The sequence below is a fragment of the Bombus flavifrons genome, chromosome 2 (assembly GCF_040668555.2).
Source record: "Bombus flavifrons isolate JBK064 chromosome 2, iyBomFlav1_principal, whole genome shotgun sequence".
NCBI classification, from domain to species: Eukaryota; Metazoa; Arthropoda; class Insecta; order Hymenoptera; family Apidae; genus Bombus; species Bombus flavifrons.
In genome coordinates, this window is record NC_138443.1 from 19,196,025 (window position 1) to 19,218,855 (window position 22,831).

The 22,831-nt window shown below is 39.4% G+C and overlaps 1 protein-coding gene across 7 annotated transcripts in view; it reads right to left on the reverse strand.

Moving 5' to 3' along the window:
- trc (Serine/threonine-protein kinase tricornered) overlaps nt 1-22,831 on the reverse strand; it is a 40,772-nt gene that overhangs the window by 16,727 nt on the left and 1,214 nt on the right. For 2 of the 7 annotated variants that reach the window (XM_069128235.1, XM_069128257.1), the window contains exon 2: nt 20,450-20,583. In XM_069128235.1, the coding sequence (XP_068984336.1) occupies nt 20,450-20,583 (134 nt within the window). Of the gene's footprint in view, nt 1-202; nt 481-12,408; nt 14,700-20,449; nt 20,584-20,804; nt 20,925-22,831 lie in introns of those variants that run through there. The other 5 variants (XM_069128218.1, XM_069128209.1, XM_069128227.1 and 2 more) reach the window with 5 other exon arrangements.

Consider the following 22,831-nt stretch of genomic DNA (forward strand, 5'->3'; position numbering starts at 1 on the left):
TAAAACTCGTATGTCTAACGATTTTTAGAATTTATTGTAGTTCGTACCGTTAAAAACCGATTATTAAAAGCCGTTATCGAAGATACGCGGCAAAGCTATAGGTAACGCGCATATTTTCAAACACGGCACGATAACCGTTAAAAGTATCGGACTCGTTACGCATAGGATAATGATATGATTCATACTCGTTGGTTAAACTGACCCGAAAGATAAGACTTGGCACAGGTAATGTAGCTGCACATTTGTCCTATCTTCGTCCACACAGTCTTGAACAATTCCGAATTGTACATTGATAATTGGTAACAAATTGTAGATTCCTTCTCGATCGTTTCACTTGGTCACCGTTTCCCGCGATTCAAACACATGCGCAACCTTTCGAGCGTACCGTGTCGCCTCGCACAACACTTGATCTTTTACTTGGCGATATTTCTTCTTTTCGACTGCATAATTTCTTTCTAGCAACAGTTGTGTAAGATCGTTACCTGACTTACGTAACGTTTACGCGTTATCGAGAAAAGCGCGTGCCTCCATAACGCAAAAACGTCGAATAGAAATCAAATCTACCGAGGATTAGATATCGACAAATTCCTCTTTTTCTTTAATTTCAACGAATAAAAGCCCGATAATTGTAGCGTAGATAATAATAAATGTCAAACTACTTTATCGAGAGATCGTCGGTCGAGTTACCGAACGACGTTAAAAGAAAGCGCAAACGTTGCAGCAGATCTTGCTCGAAGAACGTTGTAACGATACTTGTAACGTTGTAGTCGATTCCTATAAATAAGTAATTATTATCCTTGACTCTTTATTAGCTTCTGCTCATCGACACGACCTTCGCACCCGCGATTGATTACGTCACAGAAAATGTACGATCGCGCACACGATACTTACATACTTCCCTTTACCAACGCCAACGTGTTTATTTGCGCGTTCCGTTCGATCTTTCCATCCTCAAACGTGGAAGAAAAAGAAAGGCAAAGACGAGTCGCATCGTATAGTAGAGTATGTCAGTTGGTATCTCTATCCATCAAGTTACATCAATTTCTTACGCGCGAGAGATTGAAAGAAGAACGTATTTTTATTCGAGTACACGAATGCGTATATCGAAGTTAACGAAATCCTTTTTTCGCACAACTTACTCGTATTCGCGTTATCTGTTCGCTTTAAAAGAGCTTTACGCAGATATAGGCATGGTAGTGCGAACTAAAAACCACTATTTCCGTATCCGTCAAGGTTACGTTGTTAAAGATAAAAGCTAAACCAACGGAAACTTCCTGCTTCGATGCAATATCGATAATCGACAGCTAATTCGAACGTTATCGAGCACGCCAAAATTATCGTTGTTCAACCTTAGCAGCACGATAATATTTCTCGCAAATATGCATAGATTAGCAGCGAAAATGTTAAAATACCAAATTACGCAGCCAATTCTTTTAACGCTTGTTCCACGTTGCATATTTATATATACATTATATTAAACATTTCGTCGTTAATTAGCATCTATTACGAAGTAGTATTCATCGCGCAAGTAGCTTATTTCCTTTTGTGAAAGAATTCAGCAACAACGATGTAGCTACAACCGATCAGCTGATTTCGTGATTAAGAAATATTTGCCGCTCGAAAGAGGCTCGATCGTCGATCGCTTTGTTCCTTCGATTACACGTATAAATTTTGCCAGTGTCGCTCGTCTTTTCCTTATTATCGAAAGCCATTTAAAAATTCCACAACAAACTGTCGTATAAATGTTCACTTTTACGCACGAATCGTAAATTCTTAAATCTGTAAATAAAGTTTTCTGTGAAAAATTTCAGGACAATCGTAAGATTGAATTTATAAGAAGAAGAGCAACGTCGCAGAGTTACTTCACGAAAAAAAAGATTCGCCCGAGAAGAAAAATTTGGTCGCGACAGTACAAGTGGCAAAAATGATCGAGCATCGAGAAGAAAGCAAAAGCGCAGAGCTGTGTGTCACTGACACGCGAACGCGAACACGACGACGACGACGCGGCGGCGAAACGATCCAGAGTATCGAAAGAGAAGCTACGAGTCAACTGCGTGACGCGATACGCTTTCGGAAAGAGGTGCACGAAACCCACCGAAATCGAACAGGAATACTCGAATCGAATATTCGAACGACTGGAGCGCACGTACGCGAACGTAACTTGGTGACCGTCTAACCGAGTGACTGAACGATCGACTAACCGTGGTCGAACGAACGCGATCGGACACAAGCGAGTCCGAGTGGATGATACGATGAAAATAGGGGGACTCGATGTGTGCCCACGCTGCCCAAGTGCCCACTATGCCCACTTGTGTCCACGCGTCAACGTATGCTCACGCACGTTTCTTGCGTATTCGCAGAACGTGCATCGACACTCCAATTAGTTACATATTCGTTTCACGTTCGAGAGTGTTCCAAATTAAAATCATGAGCATTTTCGCGCGCACCTCTCGTCAACATTCGGTGAATAGGTCATCGATCATCGTTTATCGAGCCACCGTTTACGATCACGCTACTTCGATAACGGAACTATAACGTTGTCGAGATTTAAGTTGCAAATTTGACGAAAAAGCTCGACCGAATATCGACAAATTTTACCGTTATGTTCGTCAACGCGACATGAACAATCGCTCGTGAATCCCGTAATCGTGTCTCTTATAAACATCGTTACATTATGTACGTTATTTGCATGTACGCTATACGTGTAAATGGATAATAACGTATACATGTAAGTCGATATGGCGTGGAATCGTATCAATCGTATCAACGATTGGTTCATGGAAAAACGATGAAACGAAGACGACGTTGGAGCGTAGCGAGGTACCACGGTAGAGAATCAGAAGTTACCGGTTGTTTCGCGGCCCCAATTGTTGCTCCGGTGACGGTAGTTTTACCAGTGACGTGATCGGCGTGAAGGTGCACGCGGTCCTCGGTTAACTGTACTTTGGATCAAAACTCGAGCGGAATTCGTACGATCGAGCGTAAAGCTGTTATAAAATCGAATAAACGTACGAACGAACGAACACGAAAATACAACCAGTCGTCACAGATCTTTTTTTCCTGATATTTTTGTCGCGGTAGATTTAAGAAATGTTCGTACGAAGTAGAATTTGGAGAGCATTACCTATCGAAAATACACCAGTGTCTGCCTTATCCGAACTAACTGGGAGACAAAAGAGACTGTTCGGATAATAAAACAATCGATCGTATAAAGTTTCGTTTATGCAAATACAGGTTAAGGTTAATTGATAATTTCTCTAAATATTTATGAATCCCATATTTGTTTGCCTGCTAAGTCACACAATTCTCTCGATACAAGTACGTAATTGCGTAGAGTTATTCCTTTTGTACTTCGAATTGTCGAAGCCTTTTTTAGAATACCACCTTCGCTATGGTACAAGAAGGCACCTTTTCATTAGCACTTTCGTTTGCTCTTTTCATTTGTATAAAATCGTCGTTATTATCGTCTTTATCGCAACGAAACGACTACATCGGTACGTTAACATTTTTTTCCACCGTTGCTAGCATCGTAGGAATCTACGTTCTTTGGATAATTTTCAAAATATCATGTTTTTGTTTTTTCGTGTCTGTGACCGTGGCTTTTCCAACACCATGTATTTCTGTTAATTCTATTGCATTTACGCCACTTTCCTGTTCTTCGATTACGTCGTATTTTGTTTCGGTAGTTACTTTCGTACTAATTTCTTCTAATTAGAATTCTCTCGACCGAATAAACCAAAGAATACATCGTACACGAACATTAATAAAATATGTACATATTTGAAACGGAAAAAGGCATCTATTGCCGGGAAATATCATGTACGGACGATAGAAGCGCTCGGATTTTTAAATATTGGAACAGGAGGGGTCCATACCGTACACGTTTTACGCGACGTACAGCAATCGTAATTTGAAATCCTAATTGGAAATTTGAAATATCGATTCAGAAGTGATTTTTGCAGCTTGAGATTCAAGGTGCTTCCATAAAACGCGCACGACCCTGAGTACAGCTAGGCCAATTGATGTCGACGCTTAATATTTTAATTTACAACCTCGCTATATCATTTCCACCGACTATACCTATGCTAGTCGTACGTAGTATTCCACGTTTCACCGAACGTTTCTTTCAAACGTGAAAACATATTCACAATTAGACTGTTCGCGTCGACAGACGAATGACAAACTAGACGTATAACTCGTTTTAGTACGATCGATCGAGTAAAGTCCGAGCCTGCTTCGCAAACGATCGAACGCGCATCGTAATACATAATCGTTAGGTTGCTTGCTCGCATCCTACTTTTATCCGTTATTTGCTCCCGTTTCATCGTATCCCATTCGAATAACAAATATCCGTTTATTTCTCTCTTCTTTTTTATCGTATATTTATCGTGATACTAATAAGGCTCGAAGAGAGGAACAAAGGCTGTACATACGTGGTTATCGAGAAACGATATTAAAAATCACAATAACGTACAGTCGAATAAACGTAAATGATCGATAGCGTGGACTTTGAAAGAACGTTACTTTAAACGAAATTTCAAGCAAACGTAACACGTAGCAGAGTACATGCAGTGTCTAGTACGAAGTACGATCAAGTTGGACATGCTTTAGCAAGTTTGAAGAACTTTTGCCAAAGTCATAGCATTGGTTTTTGGCTATGGTTCCGAATTCCTTGGCTTAATTTTAGTTAACGTGCGCGCGTGTCAAGGACACGATATTACAAAGTACCCTAAACAGTCATATTATGCCATTTATCCGTTCTTACGCTATAGTTTACGCTATAGTTTACGCTATAGAATGACAATTTTGTACAAGAGAAAACGTAGAAACGAACGTATAAAGTTGTTAGAAAAGCTGACTTGATCGGAATGTTTCTTTTCTTCTCACGAAGTAATTACTTAGAGAATGTTACGTTACTGCCTTTTCACGGGGCAACTTCAACAAAGTCATGGAAAACGCAATAACTTCCTGAAATGTGTAGTGTACCTATACTTGGATACGGAGTTGTGTGAAATTGGCACCTTTAAATGCGAATTTTTACAAAAAAAGAAAAGAAAGAAACAAACGGGATTCGTTCATTCAATAGCGAACAAACGAAAATTCTGAGTGGACAAACGTGGACAAATCGTGGACAAAAGAGTACTGTTCGTCTTTTGTCAAATTCGTATCGGAGAGTGGCAACTTTGCCTGACTTGGATACCGGATAAGGCCTGACTCGACCAATTACTATAGATATTTTTAATTACGCTTACGGTCCAACAGTTACCATCTTGCGCCATACTCGTCGCCTTCGTCGCAACGATTTTTACTCGATTTTCACTCTATTTATCGAACAAAATAAAGTATACGAAATATCGTAATTACTATACGTACAATAAAAATATTCGACTTCGTATCGCTAATAGATCGATAACGAATAAATAAAGTATTTGTAGGATTACTTGCGAGAATCTAACGAGTATACGATCTCTGTCGCAACACCGACTGTTATACGCTAAGTACGTATAACAGGAACGCGTAGCAAGGGGTGAATAGGTAAAACAGCGAGCAAGGCGAAAGGAGCAACGCTAACTAAGTGGCAACGCAATCGACTGCATTTTAACCGGCAAGAGAATTTAAGACTCGTTGCGAAATATATTACATATAACGCGAGAAGCCTTGAAGTTTCCGCGTCGTTAATTCAGAGTAGAAGTGAGAACAGAACAGAGAGAATCGAATGAGAAATAGAAAGCTACCCACCCAACTGAGAACACTCGTTTTTAAAGCATATGCGTCAAGTGTTCATCGATTTTGAATTTAAATCCTCGCCGACGATTCCCATATTTTCACGATGCTCGCACAACATAGTGATTAACAAAGTGTTTTCGTGTTACCCTTATCGACACTAGAGTGAGTAGATAACAATGAAAACAAGTAGTTCTCGTGATATGCACGACGATTGATCGTACCCATGTACATGCTGCCGGATAACGCCAAGTACATATTTCGTGTTTCCTTCTATCCTGTTCTGTCATATATTTTTATGCGTATGTAATATCAAAATCCAAATCTAATATCTGAAAATTGAAAACACCTGTTCGCAACATTTTTAAATATCGATCAAATCACTTCCGATGCTTTGACAATTTCCATATACGAGACAAGTTAAATTATGTTATTACGATTGTCTACGGCTGAATCTGATCCCATCTCCGGTATGCGTCACTTTTTGACAACAGTCGGCTCTCGGTAAAATGGTAATGCTCTTTAAATGTCGATGTGTATCGCATAGAATTTCATCTCTAGTATAGAATGACCAATTCTTCGGGATAATTGTTCGATGAGATTGCGGACACGCTGTTTATTTTTTCCGTACAATATCCCAGTAACGAAATATAGTATACCGATATATTTGTTTTTCGTTCTATCGACCTTATCGAGTTTTTCATATTCCATGGTCGCTCGAGTTTCGAGGAAGAAAAAACTGTGCCACGAGATCGATGTCGATCCAAAAGTTTGCTTCCAATCTATTACTCGAGCGCGAGTGAACAAAGAATGCGTGGAACAAGCAATTTTGCAAAGTTACAAAACTGACAGATTAGGTAAGCTTGATCGCGTTTCCCTTCGACGACGGAACGTCCTCCGAGATTATAAAACGACGCAACGATAAACGAATCGCGTAGAAATTTAATTTCCCAAGAAAATTTATCGAGAGCCGTAAACTGATGCTGTGCAACTTGACGAGGCGATAGAGCGATTTGCACCATCGTGATACACCGCACAAATAAATGCTCGTAGTTAGAAATATAATTATAACGATATTTCAAATTGAATATCATTCGATCAGCGACAACGTATACACGTTATCGCATCCTGTTCATCTCTGTCCCGAAAATAACAAGATTTTTAAATCTTATTCGCTAACGGATACGTTCCGTAAATAAGAACGAGAAAGTATAAAACATAATTTTGTGCGACCGATGCGAACACCGCTGTACACGCATGACAATGGTTGCTTTGTTCGCGAACGAACGCTTGGGCGTACACACATCGTCACATAGCACATAGCAGATACATCGTCCATGTACATTGTACTTACATACAACATCCCCGTCCATAAGTATCCGAATATTTACGTATTTACGGATTTATATCTTATGAACGAGAGCGTATGTATAATATATGCCCAACAGATCAAGTAATCCTCGACTTCGCTCGTAAGATTATACGTATATATTTTATTTTTGCGTGACACCAATTCCCAAAGAAGAAAAAGCATGTTATATCTACGGTTACATCGAAGAGGATAGACCGCACGAAGAAAATCAAAGCAAAATAGTGCAAATGGAAAGGGATCGTGTAAACGCTGTCGTTTCTCAGATGTCGATGACGAAAAGCTTGAACGATATTTTCACCAATTAATTAGAAAATACTAAAGATGTATAGTCGGTTGAGCCGACCATCCGGACACTTTTATAATCGACGAGTAGGCGCGGCAAAAATAGCCGATAGATCAGCCTTAAATTTTTAATATTTTTTTTGTCTTTTCAATTCTTTTAATTTCAATCTTTCTTAATACGTAATATACTTACTTATAGCTATATATTTGCACGTAATATAATTATTACATAGAAAGTTAAAAATAATAATTGACATTTATTGAAATGAACGAAGTAAATATTCAGCAACTAGAAACTCAAGTCGTTATTTCCTAATTCCATCGTAAGAAAAATTCCTTAAGTCGAAGAAACAAGATGCAATAAAATAAATATGACAATGTTAACAAAATTTCTCTTTGGTTTCGTAATATTAAACAAACATAAAGACGCGTTCTATAGTGGTGTATGTATGTGGATACGGTATAGAATAAAATATTAAATTCATTAATTTTTCCAGAGAACTTTGTTCCTCTATTTAACGATCTTATTTCAAATTTCGAAATACCGTTACACGCGAGCGTGCTTTGAAACTTAACCGTACTTTCGATTTCTTGACACATCGAAATTCGTGAAAGAAATCACGCAGCATTTTCGAATATGACGAGACGCGATAAATCAAATACTAATTTTTATCGCGTAAAATCATATTATACGTTATATCACGCGATTAAATACGCTATATCGTACGATGAGATATATGTTTCGATTCGATGAAATATATCGTCTTAGTTTCTCTTGCGCGATTTAATAAAATCGAGAAAGAAATACCTTGAGAAAAGTACGATGTACCTTCAAAACGGAGATAGACGTGAGAATGTTCGTGTTCGCGTAGAAAAACAATTTAAAGCAGGTGACACACTCGACGGTATTCTTGCTCGAGCACCTATGTGTATGTAACCTCCTTGAGAGATTACAAGCCAATGACCTCGTATCTGATAGCGTATTGCGTGACAACGAGTATTCGACGCAAACGAACGTTTCTTCGCGGAAGAAAACGCTCTTTCCTTTTCACCCGTTGTTAAAACGAAACGTTTTACGAAAACTTGATCGTCGATTTTGACTACCGTTAAACTAAACTAAACTGGCCAGATATATACGTTACATGTACATATAAAGAAGAAAATTTTATGGTAATTATTTCGAAAAACGACGCGTTCTCGATTTCGATGATTCATCTCGAAACTAAGACAGTCTGGCGGTAACGTATATAGAAAGGAGTCGTTCGAAACGTTGATTTCTACGACACATTGAAAAATCATGGAAATGGAGAACGCGTAGCTCGTTAAGAATTACCAACGTTATCACGATTTTGCGTTGCTTCGAGTAATATGTAAATCATAGACGATATGTATCTCGTACGATGTGCGACGATAAGCATTTGCAAGGAAAAATTGGCGTCTCTTTGATATAAACTTTGCAAAAACTAATACTCCTGGCTTATGAATTTCCCGGAAGCAAGCATTGTCTTGCTACGAAGAGAAACCGATCGTGATTCGAATCCCAACTTCCACTTTTGCTCGCAACGTTGCCAGGTGATACATCATACATACTCAGTTTCACCCACGCGCAAACAAGCTAAGAATTACACAACGCGTAAACGCGACATCGTTGAAAAATCTCTTCTAGGCTTTCTCGTATGAACCGACTATGGTAACGAATCTCGTATAGAATATGTAACATTACGTCGAGTATCGTAAGTTACGATTCAATTATAAATTAAGACAAAGTACAAAGTACGGAAGGTTGTTAATTGCTCGGCAAGTTTGAGAAAATTTATCGACAGATGGATGTTTATCGATTTATCGATTGATATTTCGTGCAATGTGATTAAAATCGGTAAGATGCTCGAACGATGTATGTATCGTGAGGCTGCAGACGATGAAGACGGTAACGTCGTAAATTTCTAGTAGAGACATTCTGGTTCGATGTTCTGTTTCATCGTTAACCGAAAAAATTGCGTTTCTCAAGACTTTCCTTGGAATAGTGATAATTGAATTAAACGTCGCCGACCGCGAGAAAAGAATAATTCATATGTATAAAGAATCTGAAACTTGAAAATAAGTTTTAAACTTACAATGAGTATGAATAAGTCGCTGACACCGATTTATAAATAGATAAAAATGAAAAACCGAAAGAAAATGTGAAATAAATTAAAGAGTTATTAACCGACGTTTAGTCGGAAATAGCGGATATCCATAGATATCGATAAATATCTAACGGGTCGGTTGAAATACGTAAATAAATAGATATAAAACTGATGCATACATTACCAGTAAATAAGATGTAACAATCAAGACGATTATAAATGGCAATCTTACGTAACTTGTTTTTCGCTTATTAGTCTAATTAGAAACTCGGACTATGGTACGACTCTGTTATCGTTCGACATCGTCGTTCCTTATCCATAACTCGTTCTAGATTCGAAATTCATTTGCATTAATAATTTCGTGTACTCGACGGCGATACGTTAGAAGGCACGTATTACGAATTTTGTGATTTTTACGCCTTTGAACGCAGTATTTCTTAAATAGCGAAAAACAATCGAGCAACACCTGACAGAACCGTACTGCTTATTTTCTTCCTGTTAATTGTGCATGATTATAAAGAGAAAGGACATAACAGAGAACGCGGTTATTACGAATTCTACGACATGCCGTTGCCAGCAACGATCGCGACCTGGTTTGCACACCAAGTCTAATGTTTATTTATCAAGTTTACTGTTCGTCCTCTTTCCGGCCTAGTTATCGTGTCGTGCCACGTTTGCCGGGGAGTTTGAATCTCAAGAATAATCTTCTGTTGTTCACGAAACACTCGTTATTTTAGGCAGCGTTATGCACATTTGTTTCAAGGAAACATCGTCACAGTTAAATTCGACGATACATCTACTCTGTGTAATCGATCGATACACATAGCTCGACAGTTTGAATTAGAAATTAGTACAAAGATCAAGATGTTCGTCTGACTCTAATACGAATTTCGTTGAATTTGGTTCAGTTTCCAACAACGATTAATCGGAACGGATAAAAACGACTTTGAAACGAACGAAGGAGATGTGACGTTCTTCGAGTAAACACTGCGCAAACACAGCGAGGGTACTTCTCCTAGGCGTAAGAGAAAAACGCTGTAGAAACGTATAGATGGACTGTTGAAAGATCGTGGAAACAATGGAAGCCCCGTTAATACGATTCTGCGTTCGTCATGGTAGCTCGAGTACATTGCACCAAATACTCGACGCATCGTTAAATACCAGGAACTTGACACTGATCGTTGCAGAGATTGTACGTATACTTGGCATAAATGTATGGTTGAAAAAAGTTATTTTATTCGACGCCGATTAACTAATCCAAACTGATGATAAAAGACGTTAATTAATGAAATCGATCCACCGGGTTGGCTACTCCTTTTCCAATCTCTAATATTATCATAAACATCGTAACGCTTTCGTTGCCGTTGATCGATTAAATTGCTTCCTGAAATATAGTTTCGGACGATGTACAACACGAAAGTAACCTGAAAGAAACCTGAAAGTAATGCCCGTTTTGAAGTAACAACGATACGAGCGTAGTTTTATTATATATAATTAAATATTTTCCAATACAACTACGACCCGTATTCCAACACTTGTCGCAACGTGAGACGAATTTCTGTATACCTTCGACAAACACTTGCTTTCCCGCCAAGCCTTATTCGCCCAGAAACTCTTTCAATTTTGCAAGAACGATGGTAATCTGGATCGTTGGATCGTTCGATACGCTGATGATCACTCGTAATGAATTCTCAGACACGTTTCTTCGGGTCTTTCGTAATGACAGACGGACGATCGGAACACTTACGATCACATACAGTTTCTCCACACGCATTGAACTCCCGCACCCGTCGTCTTACGAATAATTCAAATATAACCTTATTATCGTAAACTGCCGTAATTCGATGATTCAAAAGGTGAATTGCTTTTGAACGAACGTATTAAGTATTGGGAAAACGTAAATCGTTATCGGCGGGATTTTCAATTTGCATCGCCATTTTAAACGTATCGAACTATGACGACTCTACTTAAGTACTTATAGATGAAATTTTTATTTTAAATAGGAATATCGTGCGACCTTCTGCAAGCACATTTCATCGTTTTATACGGCTATTTTATGCGTAAACGGGTATCACTTTCCGAACGATCATCGTAAGTATGTACCTATGCGTTACGAAGGAAAAGATTGAGAGAAGAAAGAAAATTCGCGTGGTCCTTCCTTAAACAAAGATCGAGAGTTACGAGTCGCAAGAAATCACAGTTAATGGAAATGCTTTTGTATTAATAATCGTACATGTACGATTCCTATTCAATTATCTGCCACCGTCGTGAAGTGTACATTTGCTTGATAAGTAGGATCTTTTTATTAATGGCCATTGCCGTGTGTACGGAACACCTGCGATGACTAACAGTACCACGCAGCTAACTATAATAAGACGCGAGTATACTCAAACACTTACGTTATTACGCAGTAACATCGATCTTGCTCTTTACGAGTAGGTACTCGTACGTACAAACGCGGCTAGTCTGACTGCAGTGGAATCGAACCAACCGTTGTTCCACGCAAACAGATATCGATGCGTAAAAGGGTAGAATTTTTAATAAAAAATATCGTTTGCCGATGGTATTTCAGTCATCGAGTTATTCGCGTTGAATTCACCCTTTCGAGAAATTGACGATACTAATCCTCGACCAGTTCGTCTCTTTTGCACCGTTTTACAATCGTTTACCTTTACGCGATTATACCTCGAACGAATGAAATAGAAAGTAGGAACAAGGAAGCAAGAATAGAACGAACGCGCGTCATTCGACGAGATACGTAGGATAAAATACCAAGAGAATAGGAAATATGAAAACTAAATTGCGAATTGCAAAGTTCGTTACAGCGTTAATTCGTTAACGCGATAATTCCTTAATTCGTTGACGCGATAGAAAAGAAAGGTTGACGATCACTTTCCAATTTACCTGATTTTCCGATTGGCGGTTGACCAAGTCTGCTAAACCACCTGAGAAACCTTCTAGCGGTGGTGGCAGCAGGTGGTCTACATCCTTCGAGTATAACAACTCCATTATTGTTGTTGTTGTTGTTGGAAGTTGGACGTTCGGACGGAGATGCTCTGCTGTACGGCGACATCCAAGCTGTGGTAGTGCTTTGGATAGTGGTACCTTTGACGGTAGTAATGGAACTGGTTATTTTAGCCGGGTGCGGCACCCAATCTTCCGAAGCGACGGGCATTTGTCTCGTCCTCTCGTCGGACGAGTGAAAGACAAACCCGCAGAATGGAAAAGTCATTCAAAGTTTTACACCCTTCCGCGAAGATAAGATTATTTAGGAAACTCGAGCAAATTTCCTATATGGTTTCGCAGTACGTGGCATAGACGTATCGACGATAAGTTCGGCAACGTACGATCACGAAATTCAATGTACACCTTTTGTTTCTCCTATTTTTTTCTTACTTCTGTAATTCATAACCAACCGGCCGATTCCGATGTTCGACGTTTCCTTTAAACTCGGCCAGCGAGTTTTTTCTCACGAGTCGCCAGGAAGAGAACGTACAAGTATAGGTACATATTTTCTTGTGCGCGCGCGTACCTCAAGTTTCGCGGTCGTCGCTTCCAACTTTATCTATGTTGCTCGGATGTTTGCTTTAGCAGCTAACAGTCACGTGCTTCCCCTTAACTTGTTGCACATACCTCGACGACTCTTTCTGTATTCTAAATGCGCCCTTGCTCGTCCGATCGATCCAAAGTCATGGCTGTTCCTTCGCTGATCCTCTCTGCTGTTCGATGCAGTCGATTACCGTCGAACGACAAACGGAATTCGTATCTTCGTCGAATTTTCTTATTTTTTCTGCAAACGTAATACGGAGAATACGGAGGAATAGAAAGGACAAATCACATCGGATTAACTAGTTCTTTGTAAACTCTCCCGACGTCTCCCGCGTAATATGTACGTTTTCTTAAAATTCTTATCAAAACGAACGACCTATTGGATTTATTTGGTACGTTATAAGGTACTTAGTTTTCATTGCAGCCTTTCTGAGTAATACTATGCTACCGCGGAATGGTAGTATCCAGGTAAATTATGCAGATAGGAAAAATAGTCTACGTGTACTTAAAATCGAACGCTCGATCGATCGAAGCAACGACTTTTGTTCCCGATCCGACAACGCTTTCCGAAGATCCTTGATCTTCCGCGCATCGGAAAGATAGAAGAAATACACGGCACGAATTTGTCCTTAAGTAGGATTATTGCACTTTGTCCTACTTCGCTCGATCCAATCTAGTCTCGATTAACGGTTTCTCGCGGACCTACGTAAGAATCTTTTCGTAGACGTTTGCAGGAATCGAACGAACAAAGTTTCCTACGATCGCGGCATCACAGTACGTTCCAAGTATTTATAGGGAAAAGGATGGCATTCCTGAATATTTCTTGTCCCTCCGAAGCGTAAACTCTTGGAGACTACACTGTCGGCAAAGCGTTTGGAGGTCGAGGTTGATCTCTCGCACTGGCGAACGTTGCTCGGTCGGTCACGTAGTTGCCGCATTATCCGTGTTTCGTTGCGCTATCATCAGCGACTACGTATTACCGTCGTTCTCGTCTTCGACGTCGTCGTCGACGCATACGGTTCATTCGATTCCGATAAGCTAACTTGCCGCCACTCCTATTCTTTCCTTCTTTACTTGCAACGAGCAATATTCCTTTCGATTCCCTCCCAGAGCAACGTACCGGACGTAGAGCAAGAGAAACGAGTACACGAATAAACGAATGTCGTTCGATCGGTAGGATGCGTTCCGACAAAGACTTACACGATACGCGCACTAATTTTCACTTGGAAATACACAGGCGATCGAAGTTTGCGCACAACAGGTAGAATCGTATCGTCGATGTTGTCGAGTCACGTCCGAAAAACACCATTTAACCCATATTGAAAGACGTCGTGAACGTAGGCCTCGATTGCACAATTTCATCCGGCTGGCGAGAAATTCAGCGGAGATAAGGAGAAAAACGTAGAAGCGCGGAGAGAACGTTGCCAACGAGTCGATTCTAACCACACGTCTCTCGACCTGACGACAGACTCGAACTGCCACCGACCAACCGACCGACCACGACCACCACTTCTCTCGACGCTGTCTCTGCCAACTTGCTTCTTCGTGCTCCTCTACCACTCCTCTTGTCTACTGCCGGCCTTCTTCCTTCTACCTCCCTCTTATTTTCTTTCTCTTTTCGATCCGCGTGCGTGTTCGTGTATCCATGCACGCGTATACCTTCACCACGGCATAACACCGCGACACCCGCGTTACCACTACCGGTACACTGTCGCTAACTGCCCCACCACACCGCTACTTTTTCTTCAGTCAACTCCCTCTCGCACTCGCTACTTCGTAACTGTTTCTTTATCTTCTCTTTCCTTCCTTCTTCGTTACTCGCGTAGCTTCGTTACTCTTGCTGCACTTTTGTTAACGAATACAGTTCAGAAATGTCGAAACGAATACAGCTGGAGGTATATTTGCGACAACTTGCCGCTCTCTGGCACAGCAACACGTTGTCGTCGTGTTCCACCGTGCTGACGTTTACGTTGAACGCGTTTCCACATTGCGATACGATAGATGTGACGCGCGTGTGTACAGAAGTACTTATGCGCGTGGACGCGATTCGTAGGCGAGCCACGCACGAATGGACGAACGAAGGTAGACGCGAAAAACATGGAAAATTGGAGTAAAAGGGATAAAAGCGCGTGATACTCAGCTGATGCAATGTGACTGTCAGACAGAACCACGATCTTCTGTAAGTGTGTAATCTCCATAACGTGACTTTTCGCCGCTCACCCTCAAACTGTTCCCCCTTGTTTACTTGTAGATACATGTATATTGCTCGCGTAATCGTCCACAACGCGTCATGAAATCTATCATACGTGTTTATTTTTGATCGTTCTTTTTATTTAACTCATCGCCAGCGTACATATTCTACGTATTCTAACGAGCTTATTAAAAGCTTATACCAAATAGCCAAATGTCCAGAGTTCAGGTAATGGAAAATTATCGGACTTGCGGCAAAGATAGCGCTAATGAATTTCAAGATTGGTGCGTTACGCGTTAAAAACCTGTATTTAAAGCCAACTTGGCGAATAATTAGTCTGAAAAAAATGCAATGTAACCACCTACACGATTTCATAAGGGTCTTCCAACGATTTCTTTTTGCGTTCAACAGAACATCGTTTACGTTGAAAATGGAAAGTCGTCTTTATTATTCGGGCGAAGAGCGTAACCGCCCGTTCTAGAGACGAAGTAAAAACAGAAAGCGTGTCCGATCGAGTTCACTGAGACTTCACGCCTCTTTCCTTTCCTCTTTATTCGTTTATATTTTTCGTAAGTTGCAAAAGCTCTTGAGCACAACGGGCACAGATATAATTTAAGAGGGGAACTAATTATTTTAATTCTATTTAATTCGTCGCTTCTGCCGAAACCCTAATCGAGAAATATACACAAAAGAGGAGTAAGAAATATTACATAATACACGTTGATTAATGACATTTGAAGTACCAATCAATAGCAATGTAAATGCATCAAATTTTTCAAATACGTTCGATATTGTAAAACGCTGTACAAACATTCAAAGTAAAAAACCAAAACATTGTTAAATCGAAGATGATTAAAAACATTAACTCTCTTCCGTTTTTCAAGATTATAACGAATGAGTCGACGTTGTTTAATTTATATCATCATTACGCATAATTTTTATTCAGATTTTGTATTGCCAGTGACTGAAAATATGGTCGAATATGTACCAGTAAAAATATGCAATTATCGTTAAATCGATAGACCGAGCGTGTATGTGTGTATTCCGAGATCGGCCATGGACATTGCTTCGCGCTAATGAAATTAATTTATACGATTTTCTACCAAAAATTCTGAGAGATATCGATAAACATCTATGATCGAATATGCATTTACGTTTAAAGAGAGAGGAAAATCTAGATGTCTAGCGCGGATGTTGATTGGCATCGTCAGTCAGAAGGTGCGACTGATACAGAGATCCCAGTAATAAATCGTAAAACGGTTGCCGGTACGGGTACGGTATACTCTGCATAAAAATAGAGGCGCCACCGAGGATTCCGTAATGAGCGTAAGTTATGCAACGCAATAAGGACAGTGCCCTCCGTATGCGGATAACTTCGGGAATTTCCGTTTCCGTACGTACGAGTGAACTTTATAAAGAGGGCGATACTTGTTCTAACGCGTCGCTAATGTATTTTGTTTAGTCTTGTAGTTTCTTTCGAGAACTTTACCTCGTCCGAATTCTACTGCTCTAACTTGAAATCTTTCCACTTCCCTTTGATCGCTCGACGCTGGCTAACTTCGAGCAAAGGCAAGGAAAGGAATTATGTATTTATACCGATGAGATCGTCGAACCGTCCGATCCTCCGTATCGTTTGTTCTCGTGGAAAAAAAAAGTAACATATTAATATTCTGGATTATTTATCACAGACGAGATACGTAAAAAATTCATTTCACTGCATAAGTGTCCCTACCTTTGTAAGCAGAAATGTCGCAGCGTAATATGTTGCGAAGATCGTCAGCATAGGGTACATGACTTCTATTCGATTCCCGTGTATCGTGTAACTTGGAAAAATATCTTCGTTAATACTGGTGATCATTAAAATACACACTTGACCTAGAATACCCATAGGTGAAACGAATACAAAGGCGAGGTTACAGAAGGTTCGAACGACGAGGAGGAAAAACCAGGATGACAAAGAGAAAGACGTTGTTGGCAACGGTTCAAAGCGCAGTTCGACCTAACTAAAATACTGCAGTGCTCCACTACGTGTCGCATACCAGGTGAAAATATTGCGGAACTGCTAGCTTACGAATTAAGAATATATATCGTGTAATCGACGGTATAACACGATTATCATCGTACTTTCTCCGCCAAATCGAATAACAACTCACAAATTTGTCGATTACCCACAACTGTTAGGGATTAACCGAACTAGTCAGATAACGATCGCCAATTCAAATTTCGGCGACTTAAAAATTTACATCGTCAGGTCCGATCGTATCGTACCGTAAAAATAAAGACTTAAAGATTTGAAAATATTTGTAAATAGAATATAACTATATTGTCTACTTAAAAATTTTGAAAATGACGTAGTTACAACAATGCATAGACAGAGGTGAGTAATTTTTATGAAAAAGCTGAATCGGTAGAGCGATCATGTAAATACATCCAAGCAGGATTTCCACTCTAATAACGTTAACACAGTAGTTGGAAGGTGCGCGTAGTAACAACAGTAGTAGGAATCAACAATGCTAGACTACGTCAAAGATTTTAGTAATTTTCGTGCAACTAGGCACTACGCGAACAAGCGTACCTTGTTGCTCGCCATTCGAAGGTACCTACGTTACCAACCATTAACCAGCGACAGCGAACGATCGTGCCCGACGGATAATGCTTTCCAAATCTGGTATTTACGATCGAAACATTTGTTTCGTCCTTTATTTTATCTCGCAAAATTGAAAAATATGATATTCCGATTGAACGCAAAATTTTAAAGATAAAAAATAATATAACACACGTGTAGAAAAGCACGATAGGGAGATTTTTTCCCGCTTCCCTCCTTAAATTCTGTGGATTGTCGAAGAAAATCATGACTCGTCTACGACGGAAACTCCTAGCAATGAAATCATTTCCGCGTATTATAGGGAAGATTTACGGGAAGCTACACACTTTCCTTTTTTACCATAGAAATTGTGAAAACAATAGTCCTTACACAACAAATTATACGTCGCACGGCACAAAGAATACTTGTTTCTTGCGATTGTTTTCACCCTGTCTTCTTTTGAAAGAATACATTACAAGATAAATTTTACAATAGAGAATAATCACGTATATATATATATATAATTAAATATACAAAATATGTATGCCCGGAATTAAATGGAGTAAAATCTGCTTAAAGTAAAGAAAAATAGCGACAAAGCGATAAAGTTGGCATCGTCGTATAATGGATTTTCTTTGTCCTTCTAAAGAAGCGTAAACGTAAATATACATACATATTGATAACTTTACCTCAACGTTATGAATTTGAACCTTCTTGTATTTAAGCAATCGATATAAACAAAAAGATTTAACCGAAATACCCTTTTCCTTAAAGATATTTGCTTTAACGAAACAGATGCTATGTTAGTGACAGTGTCAATCTGTTCCGGAGATGCTGAAAAAGTTTTTTCGTTTAAAGAAAGGAATTATTACGATGATAAAGTAGTAGAAGTGTGTAAGTAAATAAAAATTTGTTCCTAGGTTTTATTAGGCCGAGTGCGTCCGACTTTCTCACATATCGTATGACCAGCTTGAATTTCGCTGGAAAGATCGCTCGCCCGAATTCGTAAAACAATAGAAATAGAATTTGAAATTGAAACCTGTAGTTAGTAAATCAATTTAGATAATAAATGTCTTTCGTCGCATAAAATTCACATGGCGCATACGTATATACCTACATATATGCCTGGAAATTCTCATGCGTCTGTTCGTGTCAGTTTAGAAACGGCTCTACCAATGTATAGAACATAGCGATCGATGAACGAACCAAGCAGAATGGTCACGCGATACGAAGCAATTTTCAACTGGTTTGTCGAAAAAATGTAGTAGTCTGGTAACGATCGTTTCGTTAGTCATGATTGTAGTGTTCGGCTAAATAACGATAAGAATAATTTACTTATCTACCTACCTTTTCTTCTAGAACACAAGATAAGAAATAGAAAAAACGCTATAATATAGTTGTACCTTTGATTTAGTTATCCTCGTACTTACTACCGTTTATCGTATTGAACGATATACGTATGTGTGTGTACAGAAAAAGACCATAACGAATTACTTTTTTTAATCTTTATAACTTATCTTAATACTTTATAATCACTACAATTTTATAATCTCTACCTCTACGTTTTACAATTTCGATATCACACGAAAAAGATAATAGCCAATGAGAATGCAAACCGTTTGGAGTTATAAAAACATCGTAGAAAACATTTTAACACGACATGGAAATCGTTTAGGCGATTGCTGTAAAAAAATCCGCCGATGAATCATTCTGTTCTGTTCTGACTATTCTGCGTAGAACTTGTATCCATTGTACCGCACCGTCCGTTCGACGTAAAGTAGCGCACACAATAGCCACAAAGATTACCTTTACGCTCATCTACATATGTACGTAGCTGTTTTCGTAAGAGCCACGAATCCTGAGTAAAAACGATAATACTATTTGGACGTAGCTACGCCGTAAAAGAGGTTTTATTTATTCGAGACTCGTCGACCTTCAAAGCCTTGTACTTTCAGAAGGCGAGTCGATGCAACAACAACCGTAAACGTTTGTCTATTGTTACAAATATGTTGGAATTAAGAAAATAATCGCGATGATTCGAGAAAGGCTTTTTATTTATACGCAAACGATATTTCATAAAGGTGAAACAATGTGTTTCTCTGCATTCAGAGTAACCAAAGCCGAAACCGAAACCGAAACCGAAACGTAGGTTAATAATAGAGTAGAGACAAGGAAAGGATAAAGATCTTTAAATTTAATACGGTGATGGTTGGGTGAGAAATGGCAGCGTACAGTTCTGTCGCATCGAGACTTTCCACGGTGCTTCCGTGTTATCATAATTAAACGAATTAACGAGCGCGCGTTTTGCTTCTTAGCTTTGTTTCAACTTAAAAGGCGAGAACGTGCAAGATTAAGACGAAGCGTGGCCAATGTCGATTGCGAATCCGGAAGAAAGATATAAAACTTCTTAAACGTAATTATCCTTCTATCGTTATACTTCTACCGACTTATATCTTCGATGCTGTACGACTCAAAAATAATCTGATCGTGCGAGTAGCACCGTATTTCACGAATTTCATTTACACGTACGTTATATTTCGCATTTATCTGTATTTCGGTATATGCACATAGGCGCGGTAAATCCTTCTTATTTCCACAAACCTCGCAATTCTGACACGTACCTTCTTGGTTGGAGTTGTTAACGTTAGGGTTAGGATGAGAAGTCAAAGAGGACGGTGTCTCATCCTCGGCGACGCCCATCGTTGTTGCTGCCGTTTGCTGATGATGCGTCTCCACTTCTGTAGCCTCTTCGCACCTGCAGAATAAAGACATTCACAACTTTATCATTCCTCGCGTCAGTGTGCTTATCCTACGAGTACTTGCAAATAGTCGCTGTTTATGTACAGCAATTGCAATTTGAATGTTAACGATCAAACTACACAAAGTCCGTTATTGTTATCCGGTGCATAAATAAAGTACAATTTTATGGGAAAAAAGTTCGAATCTATTGCACGATATGTGTTGGCTAATATATACCTTTCCCTTGATCTTTGCACACGAACGAAGAAAAAGCTGGGCAATATTTGCGTCAAGCCTCCACACATATATATATGTATATATTCCTCGAAATAGAGCGACATTTCTAAGCAATCGAATTTCCAGCCGAGACAGCATTTTTCACCAATCGCTTTCGTACCTTTGCAGATGGAAAGTGCTTACGTAAAACTTGGTTTTACTTGGAGCGGCAGAGTCAAGGACCCGATGTTAGTTAAACTGTAAAGCGTTACGAGCGCGAATTCGCGTAAACCAACATTTACGTTTAATCGTAGCGTCACGTGTAACTTAAAACTCATTGATATCGAACAACGTAAGGAAGAGAGATGCGCGTAAATGTGTCTTTGTCGTTAGCGCGTTGTACGATCCTCTATTTTCGTTACTAATTCCAATATAATCTCAGGTGTTTGATGACAGAACTGTGCATAATAAGAGACTTTGCAAACATCGAGTAAATATTGTCCTCGATCGATACACCCGTGACACGATGTCACATTTAAGTAACCAAGCTCTATCGTGTTAATTTTAGAAAACAATATGTATATAAACGTTGTGTAACGTCACTGATTTAACGTCGAAATGTTAATACAATGCAAATGCATCGAGACTTGTAAAGAGTCGTTGTAAAGTATCGGGTATCGACATTTATCATTTATCTGTCGCGACACGATTTAATTTAGCGTCGGCACGATCCTCTTTCGACGCGTATAATTTCTAATTAAAAATATCCATTTCCTGAAAATTTTGTTTCTATAGTCTTTTAAGGTAACGATCTCTGATCTTCGTAAACAGAGGATAGAATCGAAAGTCGGGTAGATGCAAGTAACGATGTATCGATTGAAAAGGAAGTTCGTCCTGGAAAACTTTTCGGTTGAAAAGGAAGAGAAAAGGAAGTCCGAGTGCTAACGATCGTATCGTATCATGTACTATCTAATAACGTATTCGTACGATAAGACAAATTTGCGCTAAAAAAAAAAAAAAAAAAAAAAAAAAATGAAAGACGTGGGATTGGTAAGTTGGCGCGATATGACGCGTTCAACGAAATAAGAAAGAGAGGAGAATATCGCGGTGTCTCTAACGGTATATTGACCTCTGCAATGCCGATCGCCGTAAACACATATTCTATATCTCGCACGTGACTATGTACTTTGCTCGTCGAGTTTTCATGTCGCAAATCGCAATGCTTCTTTCACATCTGCAGCGTTATTTCGTATATACATACATACGCAGTTTCAATATGCAAACGTCGTTTCTCAACGATCCGAAATTCATTTGTAACTTAATACTTTTACACAATTCGTGCACGAGCTGATGGTTCGGTTGCAATCCGAATCGAAGAGAAATTGCGCGTTATTTCGTGTACATCGTCGTCTCGACGGAAACCGTACGCCACGGAATTAGCGAAAATTCAATTAACTACGAACAAATTGAAAAAAGTAGATATGTATATAGGTTGGTTCGCGTGGTAAAGCAACGTTATCGTTTGCTCGCGAAGCTTGGTTCGAAAGGCTAGCAGGTTGAACAGAGGCAACCGCGACAAAGATACGTGTTTCCTATGCAGCGAAACAGGCTCTTCTCCGTTGATTCGAGCAAGACTCGCCGGGTCGTTTCTCCTTCGGCCAACGACCGTCTCTCTACGTCTCTACCTTTAGTTTCAGCCGCTCCCTTTACGCGTGCCTCTACGTAAATGTAATACCTTCGAACTAAATCCGTACGTTCAAATCGCACATCCCTTCGGAATGGCGAGCATCGCTCCGAAACGAGCGATGTCGCTTCAAAAAATTCTCCTTGAAAATATATCGTATGAGAAATATTTTAATAGCATTCAATGTCGAATTCATACGGTGATACGAATAGAATGAAAAGTGACTGGTATCTGCGATAATCTAGATGGCACCTTAATTTCTATATGACAACAACGGCAACTTGTTTGTACTTAGTAAGAATAGTAGTAGGACATAGTAAGAATGTTTATATCGTAAAATGGATCAACAAGAATGAAATTCCTT